Source organism: Arvicola amphibius, chromosome 3, assembly GCF_903992535.2.
Source record: "Arvicola amphibius chromosome 3, mArvAmp1.2, whole genome shotgun sequence".
In the NCBI taxonomy this organism is placed as follows: domain Eukaryota; kingdom Metazoa; phylum Chordata; class Mammalia; order Rodentia; family Cricetidae; genus Arvicola; species Arvicola amphibius.
This window is the reverse complement of record NC_052049.1, coordinates 84969403-84990236: the sequence shown is the minus strand read 5'-3', so window position 1 is coordinate 84990236 and position 20834 is coordinate 84969403. Positions and strand designations below refer to the sequence as shown.

General features: G+C 45.6%; 1 protein-coding gene across 2 annotated transcripts in view; it reads left to right on the top strand.

The window, feature by feature from the left end:
* Positions 1-20834, top strand: part of Fat3 (FAT atypical cadherin 3) — a 459106-nt gene that overhangs the window by 417351 nt on the left and 20921 nt on the right. For both annotated transcript variants that reach the window (XM_038323653.1, XM_038323652.1), the window contains exons 19-21: positions 10590-10724; positions 12909-13066; positions 19913-20381. In XM_038323653.1, the coding sequence (XP_038179581.1) occupies positions 10590-10724; positions 12909-13066; positions 19913-20381 (762 nt within the window). The remainder of the gene's footprint in view (positions 1-10589; positions 10725-12908; positions 13067-19912; positions 20382-20834) is intronic.

Genomic DNA, 20834 nt, shown 5'->3' with positions numbered 1-20834 from the left:
TCAAAGGGAAAGCTGAGGACCTCAGCCCCTTGCAAGAGCCATCTTGACAGCCTCAGAGCATCCTTCAAGAATGGACACGTGCCCTCTGGTGCGAGTGACTTTTGTTTGCATTTTCATCAGCAATGCAGCGACAGCCAGATCTGCAGCATATGTACTAAAGCGAGCTACGAAGTAATTCAGCACAAGCATGCTAGGGAAATGCATTTCTAGCAGATGCCACCATGAACAATTTATGAGTGCCAGCTGTCCAGGTCTTGTCTAGGTGTCCTTTGCAGACAAACTGATTTACGCAGCAAAGCTGTGTTTAAGAACCCACGTGGTGGTTCACGGCAGGGTTCACAAGGATTTCGGGACAGGACGGGGTAAACTCTGCAGGGGAAACTGCAGCAACACATCAATCCTCAGACTCTGCGAACTCAGAGGAAAGCAGAATACTTTGAGGCAGCAATGTTCTAGACAGTGAGGATTCCAATGCAAAGCGCGCAGCCTCCTCAGGAGCCCGTGATGACGAGGCAGCCTTGCTAGCACCTGCCTGCTAGAAAGAAGCTCAGGGAGAGAAAGCACCCTCCTGTAGCCCAAGGAAGCCTTCTGTGGAGTGTTTACACAGAGACCAAATATGTGGGGGCTCTTCAGATATAAATATAAGCTCAAGACATAAGGGTTAGCCAGCTTTATAGGAAAGACATAGTGGATTATTTATTGTTTTGTTTATTATTTTAATGCAAAGATTTGCTCTGTGGTTTATATATTATTCTTGTATTATAAATGCAATGTTTCAAGGTCATGTACCCACCTAGGACTGCTATAGCCACTTTAAATCTTTCTACTCAATAAACCTAGAATGTGAATGATTTTGTTACTCAGCCCCTCGGGAAGGGAAGAGGAGGCCTTCCGAACACACCCTAAGCCTCTCTCTAGTGAGACTTGGCTTGGTCAGGAAAGTCCTCGGCTCTAAGTCAATCTTAAAATGAAGCTGAAAAGAAAAGTTCTAAAATGTACTATAAATAGAGTTGGAAATATCTGGCTCAGGCTCATCTTCAGCAGACAATGCAAGGATAACCTCCAACAAGAGAGCTGTGTGTCTTGACCAAAATCGCATATGACCTCACCCTGGTTCAACACAGAGATCAGAAACTGTTTCCTCAAGGCCTGTGTGTCGAAGGCTTGGTTTCCAGCTGATAGAATTCATTTAAAATGTGTGTGTGTGTGTGTGTGTGTGTGTGTGTGTGTGTATGTAATATGTGTATACTTGCACATGAGTTCACACATATGTGCCTGCGTGTGTACATGTGTATATGTGTGTGTGCATATGGAGGCCAGATGCCAGGCATCTTTCTCGTCCTCTCTGCATTTTATATATTGAGGCGGGGTTCTCTTGTTGACTCTGGAGCTTTCTAATTTGATTAATCTATCTAGTAAGCTTGTCCCTGTCACTGTAGTCTGTGCTCTGATGTCTCGTGTGGGTTTGGGGCAGTCTGAATTCAGAACTGGAAAGTCCTTTCTCTCATCTATCACCTCAGCCCCACTGCTGGGCTTTCAAGAGGTGAATGGAGCTTGCCAGTTCTAAATTCATCTGTGAATTAGTCCACTCATGAATACATAGTTGGAGAGTTTGTAGAGGTGGCTCTGATGGATCGAAGAGCATACCTTGAAGAGATTGTTCATTAATTCTTTTCTGTGTCTCTCTGCTCCCTGGCTGCCAGGAGGTGAGCAACCCTGCTCCATCGCTGTCTCTCACCATGGTGTCTGCCTTACCTCCAGGCACTGAGGATCAGTGACAGTGGTCAAAGCCTTTGAAACCATGAGCCAAACCAAACATTTCTGTTTCAGCTTAGTTTACTCAGGTATTTTATCACAGAGGCAAGGGGTGGGAGAAATAACAAAAAGGAACAGATCTCCATCATAATAGCAGTTACCTTTCTTTACATATCAATGAGAATCTCAGTGATATGTGCTCCCTGAGAATTCTCAGTTAATCATATTTCCTAGTAGAGTGGTCAGCGTGATCCCGGGAAGACAGATGGTGTCTCAGACATAGTTTGTAACGGGTTTGCAGCAGGTGCCAAGCCTCATAGTCAGGTGTAGACAGTAGGCTTGGGTAATAGCCAGGAGTCTGTCAACACATGTGCCTCTACTGCTGATGAGCAGGAAACCAAACATGAAGGAGAGTCACAAGTTAGAGAAGAATAAATTCTCCCTTGGGCTCAAGGGGCAAGCTGTTGTCCCTCTCTGTAGTTTCCGTGGAAGTGGAAGTAGAACAAAGGAATGTAAACAGTTAGCAGGTGCTAGCTTTTGAGGCATCTTTTCATTTATTAAAAATCAGGGATCACTGAATTCAACAGACATTACTCTCCCCAACACACATAGACATGCATACACCCACTCTCTAACTCACTCACTAGTGTGGCGCTTCTTCTGTTTATCCTGGGAGACTGACAGATTCATTAAATGGTCTTTCCCACCACTTGGTGGAATAATTAGCATGATAAATGAATGTAGTGATCATTTAGGGCTATATAGTGATGTTTATACAGAGTTGGCCTCAGTACTCTGCCCCCCCTCCCAACTTCTAGCTCATCTTTTTCTCATGCAGATTTTTGGGTCCAATTATCATCATTAGCATCTTGAACCAAAATGCTGAGTTGTGCTAACAAGTGGAATCCAATGTGAATTTAACTGCCAAATAAGCTCATTAAATCCCAGCTACCCTGAGACAATCCCTTTGAACAAAACTAGAGAGACGGAGAGACAAGGCGAGAGTTCTGATGTCCTGAGATGACTCCACGTGAACATTGGGAAGTCAATGAGCGTTGGCATGCCAGTCAGGAAGTCTGACATCAAGTTAAATAGGGAGTGATAGATGTCATGGCCCTCCCATAGGTAAGCAAAAGGGAAGGGCGTCAAAACAACACGTGAGACAATACTGATTATACTCATTTTAAATTTTTCATTAGCTGCTCAAAAAATATGAAATAGACATATATCAAAAAGGACATATTGTCTAGAATAGGCTCCCAAGGTGACCATCAGCATTTAAAGTCAGTGTGTTTATAGCCACTGTGGCGGAAGCAGCTGCCTGGTTTGTCATGTTTATTCAGATAAGAAACAGAGAATGGAACCTAGAGGGCCCAGGGAGATGGCTGCGACATTTCCTATGAGGTATGCTCTATGATAGGCAGGATGAGTGAGACAGCAGGCACGCCCTCCACCAGCAAGGGCGGGCACAGCAGCTGCGCAGAGCAGCGTCTGGGCACTGGAGGTGATGGCGTCAGCTGTGGTGGGTTGGAAGCCTGACGATTCCCTTATCTCAATTCCATTCAGATAAGGCCTGAAATGGACATTTAAGCAACGAAATGAACTTGGGAAGAGCACTTGTGAGCGTAGAGGTGGAGTTGATAAGGGATTTATCACAGATCTTAAGCTCCAGGATTAGTAGAGAGGCACACAGGAAGAAAGGGTGTGGGCTTAGGTGTGGGCTTCCCAAAAGACAGTCACAGCTCACTACTTTTTTTTTTTACAATCATAAATATGAATTGAGTGTTTTTGAAGTTATTATGGCTGAAAGATTGCTAAGGGATTTAGACAAGATCACAAGGTGGCTCCTGAGGTTTATCAGACAGGACTACAGTTAATTACATAAACGTGTAGATGCCGAGGATGCAGGAAGTTGGGGTCGCGTCACTCACCATAAACAAAGTCAGTCTACTTGTTTGTGAGACTCTCAGGAAATATCCAGAAGAGAGGGGGGGCCCTCTAGAGGACATAGACATTCAAGACTTAAGCTGAGTCTATTATTTTAATATTTCTAATAGGAATATTTTCTCTATGACGGCAGTCTTTACAGTCAATGTTACTTGTACTAGAATTCTTGATTTTTACCTGGCTAAAGGCCTTTACCAGACTCAGGGATGAGAGGCTCCTTTTTCTCCCAAGGTCCATATAATTCTCCTGTCTTTCTATATTGCCTCACTGGGAACTGAGTGGGGTCTGGCAAAATGCCTGGAATTAGGCAGGAGGCCATAGGGGAGGGGGTGAGGGTTCATGATGAAGAGTGTGAGACCCAAGGCATGGAAATGAAGACGTGTACCGTGCACCCACAGATCGAAGTAGGGATGGACAAAAGCCTTAATATTTCTTGGTCCGTGACCAGTTTCCAACTCTATTTTACACTGTTAGAATAACCCTGGACACAGTGACCCTATAAAGGAATCAGCTTTCTTTAAAAACTGATGAACCCGAGATGTGATGAACCTGTTGACAGGTTCGCAGCTGCAGAACTCAAACAGCTGAGCCCAGGTTCCTATCTGACCGTCTTACTGAAGCAGCTGTTGGCCTCAGTACCTTGCTACCTCTGGGCAGCTATAAGATGAGCTTGGAAGCCACTCAACCCAACCGCAGGATATCTGGTCTGCTTCCATCGCAGATGTGAAAATTGAGCTAAAGTTTAAATACAAGCCCAGGGTCTCTCCAGATGATTGTATACCGCTCCACCAAAAATCCATCCTCTTGCCTCACCACAGATTCAGCCTTGACAAACACACAAAACCCTGCCTGCTCATCCCTGCCCTGCACCCTGCCCTCAGATAGCTAACAGGAATGGTTATTGAGTCCGCGGGTCCTCTTTTCTCAACCAAACACCAGTGTTCTTTTACTCCTTGATATAAACAATAGCATGCTACCAAGAGTAAGAAGGGACAAAATCGGGGTACAGAGGAGATAAAAAGGAAGGAAGGAAGTGCCCAGTTTTAATTGGAGAGGACGAGAAGAATATGTGGAAGCAGGGGTTTTTAATGATGGGATTTGGCCAATCAGGAATGCATGTTGAGTTAAGGAAGCAGTGACGAAAATAGCTCAAACTTTGGGCAGCGTGTGAAGATGCATGGTGAAATAGTTGGCCCAAGTCCTTATTCCCATGAAGCACCATGATATCAAGAAGGTGAGCAGCGCTGGGCTGGTCTGGATAGGAAGGAGTAAAGAACAGTCCTTTGGAATAGATACCAATAGATAGGACAGGAAGGGGAGCCTATTGATTGATGGCTATCGTGACACATTCTAGTAAATATAGTTAAGTAAAATGAAGGATTCTGAAACAACATGACACTTGAAACTTGGTTTTGAGCTTTTTAAAAGAAAAAAACAATTCTGAATTGGGTTCGTTCTCAGGCTAGAGTTTGTTGGTGCTAATTGTCTGAGGACATTTCATCCACACAAGATGGCTCCAGGGAGGATATCTTGAATAAAACAAAGCTTGGCCATTAGTGTGATAATTAATAATAATAATAATAATAATAATAATAAACATGGCTGAGCCAAGCATACTGTATACCCTGGCCGTGTCTCTGCTTCTTGAAGAGTCACACAGACTGCTTCAAATCTCAGGAGGAATAGGTCCTATATCTTCTTGCAGGCCATGAATCAAGAAGGCATCTCACTGACTTACACAGCATTTACCAAAGACACAGCCTCTCAGCAAAGCTTGTGGGTTTGGGATCGGGATTTAGCATTAGTTATTGGATTCTTCAGCATAATGAAGCAATGACATAAATCAAGAAATGGACTCAGCTCCAAGTGGCAGCTTAATAGTTACAACTAGAAGCTGATGTATTTATTAGCCATGATCAGGACATTAATTCCAAGGGCTGTGGGAATACTGTTGGCAATGAGGAGAATCGTAAATATGGAAGCAAAAGCTTCCAAAAGTCTCCATGGAACCACCCTTGAACTGCACAGAAGTATGAATGCTCAGGTGGCTTTTCTGTTGTCAGTGTTGTAGAAAGAGAACAAAATTCCACCTGAGAAGAACTTCAGGAAAGTGGAAAAGTTGCAGAGAACAGAACACATCTCATGTGCATTCCCCTGAGGTTTGAAGAACAAGCCATAGTTGAGGTAGGGAAGATAGTCACCTGGAGCCAAAGGAGAAGGAGCAGGAGGAGGAGGGAACAGATGTGCCTGAGGTGGAAGAGGCTGAGGGACTGTGATGACGAAGAGACTGTAAGGCGTGCCTGAAGTGGACCTGGTGAGGACGGTGTTGTGGTATGGAGACTGTGAGGAGCTCTATCTGAGGTGGACATGGTGAGGGGTTGTACCTGAGGTGGAGAAGGGTGAGAAGTCATGCCCGAGACCTAGAAAGAGAGGGGTGTGCCTGAGGTGGAGGTGAGGGTTGTGCCTGAGATGGAGAAGGAAAGGACTCTACCTAAGGTGGAAAACCAATGGCTTTGGAGCGGAGGTGGAGGTAAGGGACTGTACATAGGGTGAAGACAAGAGCTATCCCAGGGATTAGAGAAAGCAGGAGGCTTTTACCTGGGATGGGGTTGGAAGCATAGACACATAGCTTACCCCAGCCCTGTGAGCATGAAGAACAAAGGGCTCCAGGCCTGAGTTTATACCTCCAATACACTGTGGTATTCAATGTCATTGCTCACTTTACAAATCTGCCCCAAGTCCAGCACCAGGTGTGAAAGGATCGGGTCTCTTCTGCGGTTTGTCTTAGCATCACCAGCTTTGCAGGCCTCTTTCAAAGGTTCCCACGAAGCTATTTTCTCAGGCTCTGGCCCATTCACTTTCCACAGAGCTATGAAAAATCTTTGTCCTAAATTTCTGAAAGGCAATCACAATCCAGAAAAGCAAGCAACATGTTCAGACCACAGAGTAAATAAATGAAATAACTAGCCAGGTCTTCAGCTTGTCAATAAGATCAGGACCCTTTCCCCTCACACTTCACCCCCTTTCCCCAGGGGAGCTCATTCATCCTGCTTGGTGTTGTGAGGGAAGCTACCGCCGCCCACCCTATAGTAGCATAGGACAAATAGAGTCATTTGACTTGATGGAGTGGGAGTCTTCTCCCTTCATGCTCACTCCCCATTAATGGATGCTGGAGATGCAGACCATGCCAGATCTACGGCCCCCACTCCCTGAGCGGTCACAGAGCACAGCACAAGTTCATTAAACCTGGATTATTAATGATAGTTAATAAGATAAACTTCCTCCCAGAAGCCAACAGGAGTTGACACTGTCATCTCTTAACTGGTACTTGGAGCTGATGAGCCGCTTTCTGCCACCAGATAGAGGTCTGTAAAGCTCTCAACAGTAATTGGGTGTCCACAGTTGCCTGAGAAGGAATACATAAACATGGGGACTTCTAAAATCAAGTTAACCACTCGGCGCCACACAGGCAGGCTTGCATTCCTTTGTACCTAGAAAACATAGACCATCACTGAAAAGAGCATGAATCCCCAAAGTGTTCCCAGGACCCAGCCCTGGGTCCATCAGAGGCCAACAGACAATATATGCTTCAAAAGGACCTGCTTCCTTTGCCACTTTCAGAGAGCAGAGAATTGCTGAGTTTGATGTAGAGACTTCCCTGCTCAGAGGAAGCTTGTTTTCAATAGTTTTATGCATTTATTTGGAATAAACTTGTTGACCTAACTGCATTTTGCCAAAGCATACTGAATGCAGACTGGCCTGCAGACTCTTGTTTGATGTTAGAGTTCCTTAAGCCACCAGAGTGTGGGTCTGTGAGCCGAGCTCTCTGACAGGCAGCTGGATTGACTGTTTGTTTATGGCTAAGCAGATCCCAGGTTGGAATGAAGGCCAAGGGACCCCTGCAGGTACCGAAAGCTGCCAGAGTAACATTCCTTACCCAAAAAAGTCCCCTTCCCCAATATAGAGCTTATTAAAGCAAAAAAGAAGGAAGACATGATCTAAGTCCAATCAGATAGAATGAAAAACATATGTACATAATTATATATGGAATATTGTTATTCACTTGCTGTATTTGTATCACTATTTTTCATACATACTCATGCTGCTTTTCCCTAGTGGGGATTGGATCTAAAACATTCATTAATTGGTGGCTGTGGTTTAATTACATGCATTTCTGTGTATTATGACACAAAGCCTTGAGAAGAAAAAGAGCTGTGAGCTTGAAATCCAATTGCTGCTAAGTGAGTTTGTGCTCTATCGCTAAGTCAGAGATTCGGCAGATCAAGTGAACAGTCCTGCGCTAATTATCACGAGGAGAGTGGCGGTGAGAGGCCACGCGCGAATGAAATGGAGAAACACCTCAGTTCTGAATGTCCTCTGACGCATGATCATTACCTTTCATTAGATACATTCACAGATGTTAGTTTAATTTTAAAAATATTATCGCAACATTTATGGGAATAAATGTATTGCTGTCGCGTGTCTAAACTTACCTAAACAACCTTTTCTTCTTTGACAATGGGTGCTTTTAAATCAGAGTTTTGAGAATGTGAGATTTCTTAGAAGTGTAGAGTAACGTGTGAGGGTTATAACAGATAATGAATGTAAATTCTACAGCGGTGTCAAAATGTAGAGTTATCCGAGACGGCATCCCTAGGTGTCCCTGAAGCAGAAAGGTGTAGGAATGTAATGGATCAAGAGCAACAGGCTTCTGTACATAAACTACCACATGTGGGGCTTCTTGGAAGTTACTGTTAGCTGGAAGGGTCTACCCAGATAACCCAGATAAAACCTCCTCCTCTCTAAAGAGGTCTGATGCTCTCCCAGGAGTTACCATCCCTTTTCTGGGACATCCCTTGATCTCACACACCTGTCAAAACAGTGATCTGATATGTAAATGTATATGTGCCTTTCATGTCTGTGGATATGGTTTCCTGCCATCTTTGTAGGCCCTGGATTCTTAGCTCATTGGTCTCACGTGCTTTATTGAATTAATATTTTTAGTTTTCTTGTTGAATGAATACAACAAGTTATTATTTGTTGAACAAATATACCTAAGTTATTTTAAAAACTGGTCATCAGAGCTCCTTGAAGTGGCTTATGAGATGGTCAAACATCAGTTGATATCTCACTAATACTGACTTGGGGTGAAATCAATCTCAAGATTGACTTTTATTCTAAATATTGAGTTTAAAATTCCTCCATCTTCTAAACCGAGAGCTGCATCAATGCCAAGAGTGAGCTTTGCAACTGGGCCCCAGCTAGAGGCAGATGGGATTGGTGAATCCTGACTTTGCTGGTACTGGATGCTCCTCTTGAGGGCTACAGTTCCAAAAAATGTTTGTAGGCAGTTAGCTCCATATTCCTGCTTTCTCCTGGACAAAGAGATGACTATCATGGGACAGTCTTAATGACCAGGGAAGGCATCATGGAGAGGAGTGTGTTCAAGGACCAGCTCGTACCAGTGAAGGCGGCACCTGAAGTCTGGTGTGTTCCTCCTTCAGTGGAAGAAGCACCCCAGCGAGAGCACTAAGCCACTGAGGACTCAAATGCATCTGTCATTGCATTGGAGGCTTAATTTCAGTTGATTCACTTTTTCAAAAGTCTTTTGACCCTTAAATTCTTTCAGGCTGAAAAAGTCCTAAGATACATTTAAAATACCCTGAGGCCTGTGAAAAACCTGCTTCTTTCGAAAGGCAGTGTTAAGAATATTCCTAACACGAGCTCTCTGCCGACGATCCTAACACTAACTCTCTGCCGAAGAAAAATCCAATCAAGCCAAATCACGGACAAGCCAAATTAAAGAATACCCAGGTTTAATGGGATTCCTGAGCTCTTAGGGTGGCCCCGAGGGGAAACCAGAAAACTGCAAACGTGATCACAGGGGTGGGGAGAACACAGAAGGGACTTTCCGGGGAGCAGTTTAAATAGACTGGGGAAGTGGTCAAGGTTTTGGCTGGCTACCTTGCCCCTTCTTGGGGGAGGGGTCAAGGTTTGGCGGGCACAGGGACCGGGCCTCCAAAGATGGAGGCCAGAGACTGGGACTTATAGGCGATACCTGCCTTCACCCTAGTTCTGACCTAATTCACCTGGGCCCTAGTTCATTTTAATCTTCTTCCAGGGATTTCCCTTCTAAGGGATTAAACTTTCATCTGAAAGCATGAATGGAACAGTGGAGTGGAAGCCAAGGATAATTCTGCTTTTTTTCTTATAGTTGTCAGGGGCTCATTATAGATAATCAATAAAATACCATGTGACAGAAAGGATTAGGAAATTAAATAGGCTGTGATTTCACAATTTACAGTTAGACTTTTATTTAGGAATATGTACTCCCTAACCATCACCTACACACACACATACACACACACACACGCACGTACACACACACACATGTACACACACACACACACATTCACACACACACATGCCTTCTCTCCCTGAAATCAACAGCTAACATCTCTTACAATCTGCCCTCAAGTCAGAGTGGTATTGGGCTGTAGAAGAGAGATAAGCTCACGGTGCTTACAAATGACGCTAGGATTTTGGAAACTTTTGGTACCTCCTGGCAGAGTTGATGGGGGTGATCTTTCTTTAGTTGAAATTGGCTCAAATAAAACTTTGGCATGTTTTGTCCTAATAAGATAAGCTCTGGATTTTCCTTTGCCCTTATCCTGCTTCTGCCTGCCCCTAAAATGCTGACAGACACAGAGATCTGTAATGGACACCAATACCCCATGTTGACCCATCTTAATGCACATTTCTGGGTGGTCCCTTTGTAGCTCACTTGAGATTCACATAAAGCCCAGGCCTTGACAATTTCTCATGATCCATAAAGTTGGTGCTGATCTTTTAGTGTCCTGATCATGCTTCTTCTGCCTTTGCCACAGGAGGAGTGTGTCCAGGGTCTAATGATCCTTGCGTGGAGAAGCCGTGTCCAGAGGACATGCAATGTGTGGGCTATGAGGCCAGCAGGAGACCATTCCTCTGCCAGTGTCCACCAGGGAAGCTCGGAGAGTGCTCAGGTACGGAGTGCCATGGACAGCTTCAGGGTTGGATCTCCACTCCTGAACCATTCTCTTTGTGTGAATGTCTCTGCCCAGGCCCCTCCAAAAGATGTGCCATGCGACACATGGCCTATGCTCACCCTCGTGTTTAACTGGAACATGTCTCAGCTGGTCTATGCTAACAAGAGGTAAGGCGGAGGTCCTTGTGTAAAGCGGAGGCCGTATCCTGGGTGCACGGCCGTGTTTCATGGCTGATGAGAGTGTGCAGCTATGGAAGACAGGGTGCTGCTATCAGGACAGAGGAGACAGAGCCGCTGGTATTCAGAAGGCTGTGCCACGCTGTCCTTAAAATCTCCAGGCCAGCAGGAGGTAGATGTGAGCCACTCTCATCAGCTCCCCGTAGAATAAACCCAGCCCTGAACACCAAGTAAGACAGCTCTTCCCGGTGGAGCTCTAGCTGAGTCCACATTGCAGAAAACTGAGATGTTCACCTTTGCATCTTAAAGAAGAAAAATCAGTGTTTACATCATTTCATCCAAATAATTTCCAACTTCGGATCTTCATCCACTTTGACATTTTTCTCCACTTCTTTCACTTTGATTTCACTCCCTTTGCTTCTCAAAGCATCTTCATTTGCTACACTGGTAGTGAGGTGTGTTTAACACCCAGGCACACAGATGCCAATCTTGGAACCAAAGAGAGCTACTATTTCTTGTATTTCATGCACACGCAACAGCATGGCTGTGGGTAATGATGAGCAGTGTAAGGGATGATAATCACACTGGTGATCGTGGGAATAAGAGCTCTCGTGCCTATGTATAAGGCACTTCGCTGAACAGAGCCTTTAGAAGCTTTCTGCAAAGGGAAGTCCTATTATAAAAATGGAAACCAAACTCCATCATGGTTGGTGTTCAGTCTAGAGCTGCCCATGAAATGAAGGGAAAACCAGGAAGCCTGAGCAAGTCATGAAGGGGTCCCTACCCCAGCACACATCTCACGCACACAGCATCCCTTCCTGCCAACTTCTAAATGGAGAACTTTGGTTTGCTCGTGACCATCATCCATTTGCTTTATTTCCATTCTCCCTGCTTTTCACTCTACATGGCTATCCATCTGTTTGCTGCAGCATTGTGTTGGAGAAAGGGTTAAGGAATTAAAAAGAGGGTTAATTCAGAACGAGGTGGGTTCAGAATCGGGTGAGTAAGTGGGTTGGGCTACACAGGTTAGGAAGGGGTGGTTCTGCTGAGAAGCCCACAGCCATGCTGGCCGCTCTGCCTGACTTTCCTCTGAAAACCTCTTTTCTCCTGACCTCAAGCTTAAGCCTGCACTTTTCTAAGAGAGAAGGAGAGAGAGATGAGAGAGAGAGACAGACACACACACACACACACACAGAGAGAGAGAGAGAGAAAGAGAGAGAGTAGAGAGAGAGAGAGAGAGAGAGAGAGAGAGGAGAGAGAGAGAGGAGAGAGAGAGCCTGAGAAAGGAAGCCTTGTAGTGCATGATCAGCAAAAGGAACTGTGACTGCAGAGGGCTTCCTCTCTTCAACCACTGACACCAGATGGCTGTTTGCCACTGAGATCCTGGAGAACATAAGTATTCCACAAGAGTAGCATCACTGCCTTGGCCTTCTTTCATAAAACTGAAAATTCTTTTTATTTGATTTTATTTTTCACTATGAGGGATTGAATTAGGACTGCGTATATGCAAGGCAAGCTCTCTATCATCGAGCTAAGCTTTCATTTGCTTTTTCATTTGAGAATAAGTCATTCAGGGTGACAATGAACTCACTCTGTAATCTAGGCTTGAGAGCTTCCTGCAGCAACCTCTCCTACTGCTGAGATTTCCGTCATGCACTGCCTGACCCAGGCACGCTCACGTGTCTAAGAGAAGGCAATGGTGGGGGAGGAAGCAAATGATATCTTTTAATAATGCAAAGCTTGGAAAGAGGGAGTTAAGAATCTAATGATACTAAGAAAATCCACATTATGGAATTCACCAAGTTGCTCTGAACATGAAATAAGTGGCATGAATTTGGTTAATAATTTAATGACGTAGAATTGTGTGAACCGGCTTTAGTTGAGATGCCTGGGTTCCACCCTTTCCTGCTGTGGTCTGTAATCAGCTTTCCTGGTGTGTGTGGGGTGGGGTCCTTGATCTCTGGATTTTAAATGAACGCCTTTGCCATTGGAATGGTCTTTTCAGGGCACACTTCTCTCAGCTTTGCTGGAAACAGCTACATCAAGTACCGGCTTTCTGAAAATAGCAAGGAAGAGGACTTCAAGCTAGCCCTGCGCCTGAGAACCCTGCAAAGCAATGGGATTATAATGTACACCCGGGCCAACCCCTGCATGATTCTGAAGGTTCGTAAAATGGCTGCATGCTTCTGCAGTTCTGTCTTGTAGTCATCTGCATTGTTGTGAAGACAACTTCAAACTTAAAACATTCCTCCCCGCTTCAACCTCTCTGTGCTGTGGTTATACGCATGAGCCACCATGCCCCAACACAATCGTTTCTTATATGGCTATACTGACTATTAGATTGTGAGATACTGAAATTATTGTCTTGTGAGTTTGGAAACCAGAACAGACTTCAGGACAAAGAGAGTGAAACGGGGTTGGAAAGTGTGCCAACATCCTTCTGCTTAGTTGTATCTTAAAGCTGGCTGGAGGAGAATAGATACCCACCTACGGAAAGGGCTTGAATATGTATTTATATTCCAGTCACCCTATATCTCATTAGGACAGACCTCTCCATGAATCCCACGACAAGGCCAGTCCTTTGACCGGTTGACTATCCATGTCCACCACAGGTCTCTCCATACTCTGGCTAGCCACACTGTCGCTGGGGAGGATATAGGAGACCTTGGGCACAGATATTCTATATATCCTATCATGACCCAAGTCACCCAATTTTTAAATTTTTTTATTTATTTTTTTAAAAACAATCTTTTCTCATTTTACATGCCAATACCAGTTCCTACTCCCACCCCTCCTCCTCCACCTTCCCTCCCACCTCACCCACCATCCACTCCTCAGAGAGGGTAAGGCTTCCCATACAGAGTCAACAAAGTCTAACACATCATTTTTAGGCAGGACCAAGGTATACCCCACTATATCTAAGCTGAGCAAGGAATCCCTCCAAAGAGAATGGGCTACAAAAAGTCAGTTCAAGCAGTAGGGATAAATCCTGGTACCACTGCCAGTGGCCCACAGACTGCCCCAGTCATACAACTGTCGCCCACATTCAGAGGGCGTGGTTTGGTCTTATGTTGGTTCCCTCACTGTCATTCCCCAGTCAGTGAGTTCCCCCTTAGATCAGTCAACTGTTTCTGTGGGTATCCCCATCACAGTCTTGACCCCTTTGCTCACATTATCACTCCTCCCTCTCTTCGATTGGGAAATTAACAATTTTTCTTTTTTCTTTTTCTTTTTTTTGGTTTTTTGAGACAGGGTTTCTCTGCAGCTTTTTTAGAGCCTGTCCTGGAACTAGCTCTTGTAGACCAGGCTGGCCTCGAACTCACAGAGATCCGCCTGCCTCTGCCTCCCGAGTGCTGGGATTAAAGGCGTGCGCCACCACCGCCTGGCGAAGTTAACAATTTTTAAGTCATTTTCTGACCTCAAAAGTTTGCCTAAACTAGCCATATTTCCCTTAAAATAAACCTGGCATTTGTATGCAATAATCTAGAAAATTCACGATTACACCAAGAATACTAATAGATATATCTGTCTCTTTCTAATTTCAAATTTAATATTAATCTTCTATGGACATGTTATCCCCACTTACCTGATCAAGAAGAACAACCCAGAGAGTTTTGCATATTCATCCGAGGTTGCTCAGTTACTGAGAGCCGAGGCCCGAGACCACAGAGCAGCATATCCCACCCCATGCTCTTCGCCTCCAAGCTCCCCTCCACTCACTGTCCTGACGTTCTAGCTCAGCAGACCACAGATTACATCCTGCGCATCTCTAGATCAGATCTAGCTTTGGGGTCTAGCAGACAGAGAAGACCAGATCCAGGGTCTGGACGTGGGAGTGTGGGAGAAATAGCCTTCCATAATCTGTCCTGTTCTGTATCTCAGTTTTTGTTTCAGCCTCTTTTCCACTGTGCTATTGCTAGGGCTCTAGGAGTCTGCAGTGCTTGCCCAGTGAAAACTGAGCATGCAACAGGAGCAGCTAGAAATGTAACGGGAAGGAGCCTCACCAGAGCCACCAGGGCCTGGTACCTCTGCCCTCCCTCTCCTCTTTCAAGCTCTAACAGGTTACAGTGGTGTCAATATTTGCTGTTAGATAATCCCCGCGTAGCACTAAGCTTGAGAGGGAACAGAATATCCAACAAGGATGAGTCGATCCTGAATTGAATCTGGTCCTTTGCCCGTCCCTGGCAAGTGTGTTACCAGTGTACCTCTCTGGGGAGAGAAAAGAAGAAGCCCCTGAAGGAGCCCTCGCCACACGGGTGTGTGGTACTGCATGAAACAAATGTGTTTCTGAAAGTGGATGATCAAATTCCTAAATATGAATTCCAATAATCTAGGGCTGGTTGCTATTTGAAGAGACCCCCTGTGAAGGCCTTGGGTTGTGGGCCATCACTTCCCTCTCTGTTCTTCTGCACATGTTGGGTCTGCCGAGAGCAGGAGGCAGCTGTACTGAACTGGGGCAGATCTTCACCCATGTTGCCGGTAATATCTTCATAGGGGGCTTGCTGAACACTGAGCCTCACAGAAGATTTGATCTCATTGGCTTTGGGTACAGTGCACACCTTGTGCTTTGCTTCAGCCACTAATATGAAATCCTGGCTTAAATTGCACCTCCTCATTGCCTGCATTCTCTCAAGCAGAGTGTGTTCTGTAAAAATGTATTTAAGACAATCAGGGGGCAGAGGGCATCCCCTGACATCTGGTAAAGAGTTGCATGGTGATCAGGACAAAGACCTTCACGGACAGAAGTATCATTGTATCCTAGCTGCAATAAAAAGCACTTGTCATTCCATCTCCCATTACAACCCTGGCTTCCAAAAGAGATTTGAGACTTACCATAAACACAAAAATGCAATAAAAATCTAAGCACCATTGACATGGAAATAAAAGGTTAAAATGCAATCAATGAAGTTAAAAAGAAAAAGAAAAATATCATGATTGAAAAAACAGCATAGAAAATACATTAGTCGAGCACAAACCCACTTCTGAGCTTCCTGGCAACCAAGGCAAAAGAGTATGTAAGGGCTCAGTCCCCTTCATGCCTGTTAAGAGCAAAGTGTCCAATTTCCAGAGCTGACATGAGGACAACTCAAAGCTCAGAGCCTTGGCATCAGACCTTTTGGCAACAAGTGGAGAGCAGACGGAAACCTCGGTTGCTAACGTGGAAATGTTCTTAAATATAAAAACATATTTAGGAATGTGATATGTCAACAAGTCATCTAACCAGATTATTCTCTGATTTGACTTGATACCCCAAAACTGAAAGAAAGACAGGGTGCGTTTGTAGGTGGTGTGGACGGGTCTTTCCGTCGCGGACCACAGAGGCTGCAGAGTACTTTCTCATGTGTCTCTCTCTGGTTCCCACCCCCACCCCAAAGGCAGTGCCCATGTCTGCCTGTGAGAGGAGTGGGGCCTGGAGGAGTTCACAGACGTCTTTGACGAGCAACAACTACTCCACAGTACGCGTGACCGTGAGCAGCTTAGAGGCACCCGGGAGTCAAGAAGAGGCAGCCACCCGGTTGTTTATTTCCTCATCCAGTTATTATTTTTCTTAAGGTACCCGACATGTCCAGTAGCCACTAAGTGGCCTTGAAAAGACATGACTGAAGGTATCCTTTCCAGAGACTACTTAATGACCCTTGTGATGATTGGTCTTAATGGAGAACTTGATTAGACTTTAGGGGATGCATGAGGCCCACATCTAGCTATGGCTGGGAGAGGCTTTCGGAGATAATTAACCGAAAAAAAAGACCCACCTCAAATGTGGGAGACTCCTTTCGGAGCCTACTTTTTTTCTGCTTCCAGACCACCAAGATGGGAGCTGTCCTGCTCCCCATCATACCCTCCTGGGTGGGATGCACAAGGCCCCCTGACAGTGCAAGCTGAAGATAAATCCTCTTCTATGCTGTTTCTGTAAAACATTTTGGTCACAGCAATGATAAAGCTAGCTAACACAGCCCTCTAGCAAGACTATGCTACACTGAACCCTACAGAGATATACTAAGGCTCCAAAGCGATCCATAATTTAAAATTTGAACTCAAAATCCTTTCCTGTGAAAATGACTTTTATGGGTCTGATTTCTTGTCTTTTAATTCCCTAGCCATTGAAAATTGGTCCGTGTACACCACTGACTTCACACAACTCTAAAGGTGTAGATGTTTTATAACATAAGGGCATCTATCTTTCTCTGAATTTTGCATATCACTGAAAACAATCGCCCACCTGCCCAACGGATAAGCCATCTCAATGGCGTGACTCCGGCCTTCACAGCCCAGAAACACTTCAGTACCCACTGTCTCACTGGTGCTCTGATTTGAGGAAGTTCACCTTTTGCAAGGAAAAATGCTTTAAAACTTGACAGAGAAAAATTAACTAATATTGAAGTATGGCTTTCCCATATGAAGGTGACTCAGATATTTCAAAGAGGAGAAAGTGTTCTTTTGTCTCTGGCATAGCATACCTCTTGTTATTAACTTCTCACAGGGTAACTTTGGGCACCAATATTCTAGAGTGTCATGGCAACAAGCCTAATGCTTCAAAATGCCTAGAACCATGAAGATGCAGGTGATGTTTCTTTGGGGAAAAAAGTAAAAACTATGGGCATCTGGCTTCTTTCACTTAGCAATCCTGCTGCTGTTATGTTATAAAAGGGGGAAGGAGACTTAACCGTGCTCAGTATTCACGGGGGATAAGTTTAGTTCCTTAGCTGCAGAATTTTGATGTGTGTGCATGTACCAGACACATGTCAATTCTTTCTGGTTATTACCCACAGGCAATGATGATGGGGGAAGGGAATGAACCAAGTAATATGTTAATTGGAACACTTCCATGAACTGCGCCTTCACCACCAGACTTTCTCTGACAGACTGGGGATAGTGTTTTGTAGCCATGGGGCTCCACAGCAGATGGGCTTCTGCGGAAGAAGGTGTCTCCAAAGCTGTATTCTATCAGTTTATTGTTCACACGCAAATACAGATGTGGGTATTAGCTGTGCACTGTCCCTGCGCAAGTTTGCTGCAATTTACAACAGCCATTCAGTCTAGTTTGCTAAACAACAAAAGCCAGCAATTGCACACGATTATAGGTGAAAGCTCTTTGGAAATGAATGTATATTTTCAGCCCTTTTCACATCCAAATAGGTATATTACAGAGCAGTGTGTGTGTGTGTGTGTGTGTGTGTGTGTGTGTGTGTGTGTGATGTGCCATGTGTGATGCCAGCCATTCTGCAACAGGCTCCATGGCACATTTTTTCATTCTCCAAACCCAAGCCCACAAAGGTAGAGCCATGCTATCCAGAGAGCAGGGTGGTGCAGGCAGACCTGGAGTTAAGCTTTGCATTCTCTGAGTCCCTGGCTCTGCCCTGCTCTCCAGGCTCCCAGTGTTAATGGGGCATGAATCTGTGACCTTGACTCGCAGGGGAGACAATTGATAGAGTCACAAAGCAGAAGTGAGAGTCACTGGATGGTCTGACTCTGGAACTTCCGGAGACAGAATGCCCGTGAGGATGAGCGTGCTGTGGATGCCACTGGAGCTTCACAAGGAAAACGCACCGTGCCAAGATCAGCGCTGCTCATTTCTAAAAATCCATTTAACATTTCATTTCGCTAGCTGCTGGTGACATGGAAGGAGTCCATGTTGGTCTGTCACTTCTATCCTTCCTTTCTCTTTTTTTTTCTCTCTCGACGAAAGTCTGCGCTATGCTCAGCAATGCAGGTGTCAGCCCCTGTCAGGACAAACAGACCACCCCACCCCATTCACAACTGGGTACTGGAGTCCACAGAACCATGTCTCATGGTGCCCAGCTGTAAATCTCCTAGATCCCAAGTTTAAGCTTGGCTACAAAGGGACCTGGTTCCCAATCCCTCCATCCTGATGCCATATAGCATTCCTAAGAAATACAGTTTAGAGTGGAGAAGCAAGGATCAAAGGCCATCTCCTCAACAGCAGGGGAGCCTGGGTCTACATGGACAGCTAGGATCCTTCTGTGGTATAGCTTTCTCACCTAAGGACAATGCTCCCTGGTGTTAGCCTCCAGGAGATGAGGAGGACGCCCTGAGGTCTCCCCTGCAGCACCCTGACGAGGGACTGGAACACCTCCAGAATGCAAACAGCTGACCAGAAGGTCCTGTTGTTACATACGCGTGAGCGCCAAGCCAGGGGTGCCTAACTCGTAGCCAATGCACTCTAGTGTAGTTATGAAAGCAGCTCAACACAAAATTATAAACTCACTTCAATGTTATTAGATTTTCCATGATTTCCACTTTATAACTCAATTGTGAAGTTCTCAGATATGAATTTTCATACTTTTATAGATGACAAAAAGGAATATAAACATTTATTCTTCACACGGTGTAGTCCAGGGATGACAGAAGATTGGCCACCCCTGCTGTATGCAGCAGCCAAGCCTGGACACTCTGGGAGTGCCTCTTGTCTACACCATAACAGTGTAGGAAAACCAGGCTTAAAAACGACATCAGTGATCAACACAGGGAGTTTAAAATCCGCAGTATCCACAAAGCGGGGCACCAGGAAGCCTTGCTTCTATCTGGCTCTCGTCTCTCCTACATCACACTCTTGCAAACTGATTCGGGAGGATGTTGCAGAGCTAACATGTGGCCAATCGCCTACTAGACTAGCAAGCCCCAGAAGGGCTGGCTTCGTCGCGTAAGCTTCTTGCCTACCACATGGTGGGTGTCCAGTGATTTTTGGTGAGTTCATGGAAATCATTCTTGTGATTGAGATGGGTGCAAAAACAAACAAGATATCGTAGTGAGTCTAAAGCGGGGATGATCGGCTGAAAGAACCTTTTTAAAATACCACTGTGAGCTACCTGGTCGCCCCTATGAAAGGTAGCGAGAAGATCTGAGAAGTGTTTCCTCAGGCCAATGTTTTCCTGGCAGGTAGTGGAGGACTTAGTTCACACAGGTGCAGACACAGAACATCTGCCCGGTTGGGTTCACAGCGTTCCGGAGCTAGACTCACGAGGTTCTCTGCATTTCTTCCCCGCGCAGATCGTGGAAGGCAAACTGTGGTTCCAGCTGGACTGTGGCAGCGGCCCTGGGATCCTGGGCATCTCCAGCCGAGCTGTCAACGACGGGAGCTGGCACTCGGTCTTCCTGGAGCTCAATCGCAATTTCACCAGCCTGGCCCTGGACGACAGTTATGTGGAGCGGCGCAGGGCGCCCCTGTACTTCCAGACTCTAAGCACCGAGAGTGCCATCTTCTTTGGTGCCCTGGTGCAGGCCGATAACATCCGCAGTCTGACGGACACACGAGTCACCCAGGTCCTCGGTGGCTTCCAGGGTTGTCTGGACTCGGTGGTGCTTAATCACAACGAGCTGCCCCTCCAAAACAAGCGCAGCAGCTTCGCGGAAGTTGTGGGTCTGACGGAGTTGAAGTTGGGCTGCGTGCTCTACCCGGATGCATGCCAACGCAATCCCTGTCAGCACGGGGGCAGCTGCAGCGGTCTGCCCTCTGGTGGTAAGTGCACCTGTGTGCAGGCAGGGGAGGACATTCACCTGTGGGAGGCTCGCCCTCACAACCAGCATCTCCCTCCTTCCCCAGGACCCTCCTTGAGAAACCTCTGGTCTGCAGAATCTTGATGGTTGCAGGTGATTCAGGTTAGCCAGTAACTGGATGCCAGATTGCAGATGCAACTGCCTCTTCCCCCCCCCACACACACACCACACCCTTCTAGACTTCAGTTCCCTGCAAGGTGTGACTTCAGGAGCCTGCACTGACTGGAGCTGCTATCCGAACTTGGATAGAACTTTACCCAAAACTAAAATTAATGGAGGAGTTGACTTGCCACTCTGGGAAGATATCAAGAGTTAAGGGTCTTTAGAGCCTGCTTTTGAGATGTGTCTTGAAAATAACTCTGATCTTAACTCTACAAGGATGCAAGGCATCAAAATAAAGGAGAGGGGCCTGGGG